Source organism: Mytilus edulis, chromosome 7 (assembly GCF_963676685.1).
Source record: "Mytilus edulis chromosome 7, xbMytEdul2.2, whole genome shotgun sequence".
NCBI classification, from domain to species: domain Eukaryota; kingdom Metazoa; phylum Mollusca; class Bivalvia; order Mytilida; family Mytilidae; genus Mytilus; species Mytilus edulis.
Window position 1 is genome coordinate 70858380 of NC_092350.1, and position 6018 is coordinate 70864397.

Sequence of the window (6018 nt, forward strand, 5' to 3'; positions counted from 1 at the left end):
TTTTTAATGTCAGTCAACAAATACCTGCACTGGAAAATAACATTAAGTCAGGGATAATCCGTAATATATGTGTAATTCAGGTCTCAGACAGCATATAAACTCTAAGCCGGGAATGTCACAGTATATACCCTATCTGAAACCTGAATAACATATGATGTATCAAGAGCCGAATGCTTAATTTGAAGAAAAAATAGATACTTTTAAAAGATTTTAGAAATGTTTTTTTTACTGAAAAAAGTTAAATCATAAAAATACTGAACTTCTAGGAAAAATTCAAAATAGATAGTCTCTATAAATCAAATGGCAAAATCAATATCACAAACACATCAAACGAATGAATAACAACTGTCATATTCCTGACTTGGTACAGACATTTTCTTTTATGTACAAAATGGTGGATTGAATCTTATCTCCCTTTGTACAATAGAAAATCAATAATTATAGCATAACTTATTGAGATTGTATTATCTTCACTATTAGTTGAATCTCCATTGTGAGGTATAAATTGCTTTAAAAAAATAAAAATGTATATTTACAATTCCAACTTATCTACAAAGTGATATTCAAGATTCATTGCTTCTATAAGTGAAATTGTAAATGTAGAAATTATTCAAGGATAATTATAGAAAGTACTGAAACAAGAGCTCAACAATCGTATGATCTTAAATGCATTATTACCTCTGCTACTTAATATAACCAAATAGAGATATGTTTATATTTGTAATGGACTAAGAGCTGGTAAGTTGTCCCTTTGTACCATTAAAATTCAATATTAATGGCTTTATAAATTGTAACTTAACTATTGTCATTGTTACTTCATTGAACTTTGACTTTTTTTGTTAAATATAATAGTGCTTTTGAAAAGAAACACTTACATTTCCGACATTGTCTACAGAATACTATTTTGAGAGAAAATTTAAACTTGAGGCATTTTCAAGTAAAATTCGAGAATGTACTACAATGAGACTCCATCAAGTTTTCTAGCTAAAATGCATAATTAGGTATTCCAATTAATGAAACATCTGAAGTTAACTTTATATTTTTGATGTACCAAAGGCTTGATAGTTTTAAAAATATGAACTGTTTATAATTTTTTGAAAATACTATTTTACTTTATTTTCTCCCTTTGTAATCCACAAACTGTTTCTTTTTTTTCTGTTAAATTTAAATTTTACTAAAGCTACAACACTTGATTATGCAATAAATCACAATTCTTGATCGCGTTGTTTTCTGCAATTTTCACGGTGATGAAATTGGTCATTTTCCTAAACAAGATACTGGCTGCAACATTGGGAAAAAGGTTCCTGGTACATTACAGCCTCTTCTCAAATTGAAAGGCATGAAATCAAATGAAATATTGTTTTCATAAACTTCTTTCATTATATTGATTAAGAACACACGGTTTAAAAAAAAATCCGATGCCTCCTTGTGGACTGTTTTTCAAAGTTTTATGATAGACTGGGTGTTAAGTCCATATCTAACTGTAGGCATGTTACGTTATCGATATGATAAATTCGTTGGTACGAAACCATACACTAGAATGCTAGAGGCGAAGGGGTTTTACTAGACCCCTTTGAAACGAATACAATCGGTAATGTATATCTAATTGTCTTATCTTTTCGCGAATTGCACTTCAGGTAAATGTCAAATTGTCTAAAACTTCATGAAAACTAGCTTTACCAATATGAAATGTCGTAAAGATGTGCGAAATTCATTTCGTTTGCGACTACAAACTTCATCTTTATTTTGTCAAAAAAGATTGTACGTGGTTCAGATAGACCGTATTGACTGGTTTGTATTTGTGTGTATTGTTTTCCATCATTTGAAATCACAAGAATATTTTTAGAATTTATGCCAACGACAAATACATTCCCTTTATCGTCTACGGTAATTCCCTGAGGTGTCTTTAACGTACGTTCATTTTTGAACTTCCAAACTAGTTCACCACTATATGACGAACAAGAAACTTCATTGTCATTCGGATTAGTGTAGAAAATTTTGTCAGCATACGTTGTGATATATGAGCATTGAGGTAAGACAGTATCTACAATTGTAGTAATGTTGTAGTCTGTACATGATATCAAATGTATATTCTTTTTATCACAACAACAGATCAATGATTTGCCATCGAACGTAATGCCAAAAGGTTCTGAAGGGAGGGCCACGAACTCTTTAATCACTCTCGTACCCAAATCCAGTATGATAATACCGGTTTTGTCATCAGATTTACCAGTGCTTACAGCAACGGTTTTGTCATCTAAGCACGTTATATCGAAGGAACTATATGGTTTTGAAAGTGGAATTTCATATTTAATATTCCCTTCTGCACTTACTACTACAAGTTTTTCGGTCCTAGTTTGATAGTTTATAAAAAGAAATTCACCATTAGCAGTAGCACAGCCTCCCCTTGTGCTACCACACGAGGTTTTAAGTTTCTGCCTAAACAAGAGGTTCACGTTGTGTACAGATTGGTTTTTGTCTGTAATCGATATTTGAGCTTGTCTATATTTCTTCCTGACTAATTCAATACCAGCGGATGGAAAACTATTAACCGTTATGGAACCAAATCTCATGTCATCACTCAGAAACTTTTGAATAGTAGCGTTATTAATGAATTCTAATTCTACCCTATCTAATTTCTTTGTCTCGATCAAAGACTGAATGAACTTCTCGTGTTTGGTAATTTTCTGTTGAAGATCTTTCATACCTAGGAATGTTTGTATATCGGAAGCATACTTCTTCAAGTTTTCAATTTCTGTGTTGCACTGAAGGATTCCTTTGTCTTGGTCATCGACAGATGAAATATTTGATGCAATATTAACGCAACATTTATTTTCTACCTCGTCAAGTTCTTTCATCAAATCCTCCTGTAGCTTGTCAAGATGCTGGACTATCTGGCTTTTCAATCGACTCATCTCTTCAATGATCTGTTTCTTTTTGCTCGCAATCAGGTCAATATTAGACTTCGAGTCCTCTCGGATTCGATTGATGTTAATCTTTACATCTGTTAAGCACTGTTCCATATCTCTGAAAGGTTCAGAGAATTTTACTTCGTGCGACAGTTCTTCAAGAAGAATCAGTTCAGAACATTTGCCATGTTCCTTTATACACTTGTAACAGATTGGACATTCATGTTTTAGACAGTATTGTGTGTATTTTTCATTGTGATAAGTACAAAACAAATCAATATTAGCAATACAGGATGGTAAATCAATATACTCCGAAATAGGGATTACTTGATGGTTTCTGGATGATTTCGAAAGACTGTGGTGTTCATTACAGTTGCTGCAAAGTGCTTCCTGACATTCAGGACACCAGTGCGTAGAGGGTGTTGTAAGATGTCGGAGATCACATAAAGCACACAGTAACGCATTCGTAGCCATTGTTGATTAATCTCACTGAAAAAGTAGAAGGTGTTAGTTCTGCCTTTGATTGATACTTCAAAGAATTAAATTATCAGTATAATTTCAACAAATAAAATGTATTTGTAATCTCCTCAAATTTAAATAGCATATCACACACGTATTGTACTGTATTTGTTCATTTTATATTGTTGAGAGAGAGTATAATTATTATTATGTAACATGTAATGTGGTATTTTGGTTTGATTACAGAAAAACATTTCTTGAATTTTATTTTATTTTTCCTTATTGAGAAAATACTAAGAGGCTTTTGTTAATTCATTTTTCAGAAATTTGTCAATTTCTGCTTATCACTTTATTTTTATTAGTTTTAGTACATGCGTTGCGGCTTGATGTAAGTGGTAAACAAATATGATAAACAATTTGAAATGCTAAGGGGGTGTGAAATTCATGTGGATGTGCCAATGAAAGAACTATCCAACACAGTTTAAATGACAGATGTTATCAATCATAGGTCACCGAACGACATTCAACAACGTGAATAAACACCTACCAAATTGTAATTAGCTTTTAAAAGAGAAAACTTGCGGCCGACTTCATAAGAATATAATTCTTTAGAAAACTAAATATAAAGGACACGAGCCAACGACAACAATGAATTTCTGACTCCTGAATTGGAACAGCAGCATAAAGAATGTAGCGGGTTTAAACATTTTTATGAGCGCTTAACCTACCGAATGAATCTTGCTCAGCAGAAAAGCTTCTCTTTTAAATTTTATCATTACCCACTGCATTCTTGAGGAAAGAAGTTTCCAAGTATATGTAGAACAAAACTTGAAATTGATAAATGCGTCATATCTATTTTTTTTTAAATCGATCGCTACATGGCCCGTTGTTAAATGTACTTTTTTGTTAATCCGGTGACCGATATTGAAAATGAACAAACCAGCTTAACATCACCACATATTTATATACCTGTTGGGAGCCCACAAGCTCAATAGTAATTGTGGTGTGAAATATCTTATAATTGGTTTGCGTTATTTTGGGGAATGGGTGCTTATTGCAGATCTTTTATATTATAAGTGATCTATTCAAAACAACATTAAGAGCTTAAAATTACAAACAAAAAGGGTCTAAAAATAAACTAATATATATATGAAGTATTTTAGTGTTTTGAAAATTTATTAAAAATTTAAATTTGTTCTGAAACTTAAAAATCACTCAAATTTTATGACTCAAAACGATATTTAAAGTCAATATGTTGTCGTTTGCATGATGGAATTTTATGGAGAACTATTCTAACTGTTTGTTACAGAGAGATATGCATGAGACATAGATGTGTTTTTAGACAACGCATAATATTCTACAGTATACGCGTAACACCGTGACTCTGTGCAAGCTGGTTTCATTTCTAAAGGTGTTTGGTAGATGTCAAAATCATTTCAACGCAACATCTCTTTTCATTCTTAAAAATTGACAGGCTAACATAAAGAAATATACTTCCATACAATACGAGAAAGGTACATGATTCATATATAAGACAAGCGGCGAACAGCCATTTTAAAAAAGGGCGTCCAACCCAGGATAAAATGGAGCAGTGAAGTGGTTCTAACTATATGTCCCAATTCAATAGCATCGATCAATAAGAAAGGAGGTTCTTAAAATCGGACCCCTGAATCCGCCTCTGATGCCTCCAGGAGACACTTTACGATAACATAGGCTGACAAACATGAGATCACGTGTGATACGTCGATAGAATGTTTGACTTTACCGTATTTACTTTACTCATACTGTTGGAACCTGCATATCCTTATTGAAAAATGATGCAAAATGTCATAAATCTGTCAAAATCTAGTAAACTATTACATTGAAAATGCAAAAAAAAAAGTTATCGAAGAAAACAAACCTGAATTCGTACCAGGAAGTTAGATGCCACTGGTCAGTCTATTTGTGTTACACAGATAACAACATAAGTTATTGACAATTAGAGTTATCGCTCTTTCTGTTCAATTTAAAAACTTCTTGTTATTTCAAATATGTTTGTACTTCACTATATCTGAATAGAGGTAATTTTATGTGATACTTAATATAGACAAGAATATTCTATTCAAATGCTTAGAATATAGATTATCATAATACCATTCATACGATACATGATATGTATACATGTTTATAAATTAAGATAGTCCACAGAGAACAGCTGAGAGACGTAAGAGCTCACGTTGTTACATGTCTTCTTCTACGAGATTAAGGGAATGAAAATCCAAAAAAAAATTCGGGGAATTTGAAAGTTATAATCTATGATTTCCGGTAATCACGAGAAAAATACTTTGAATTTGAAATGTAAACAAAAAAAAACCCGATATGTTGTGTCTTTTGATTTAGAAATTGCTTGGCCTGTCTCCTTCTTGAAACGTCTGGGTTCTTTACAATGCTTAGCCTGTTTAAAGCGAAGTGTTGTTCTTCATTTTTTTTTATTCAATATAATTTCAGGGTATTCTCCTAACAACAAACAATGTAAATTGAAAATGTTTGAAATATTTTCTAAAAGAATCTACATTAAAAAATTTTGTCTAGAAATTTCAGACAATGTTGATTAAGTTGGCAGAAACCAATTATTTACAATAAATCTTTCGAATGTCATGGATTTATGATT

General features: G+C 31.9%; 1 protein-coding gene across 1 annotated transcript; it reads right to left on the minus strand.

Annotated features, from left to right (window-relative positions):
- Positions 1-1083: 1083 nt before the first annotated feature.
- Positions 1084-5301, minus strand: LOC139482104 (uncharacterized). Its single transcript, XM_071265766.1, has 2 exons — positions 5269-5301; positions 1084-3398 (listed from the first exon to the last, which is right to left on the minus strand). The coding sequence occupies exon 2, from the start codon at positions 3381-3383 to the stop codon at positions 1677-1679; it is 1707 nt and encodes a 568-aa protein (XP_071121867.1). The 5' UTR covers positions 3384-3398; positions 5269-5301; the 3' UTR covers positions 1084-1676.
- Positions 5302-6018: the final 717 nt, after the last annotated feature.

What these genes read in the sequence shown, in the direction of transcription:
- LOC139482104 (XM_071265766.1), bottom strand. Translation starts at nt 3,383, where the DNA reads ATGGCTACGAATGCGTTACTGTGTGCTTTATGTGATCTCCGACATCTT.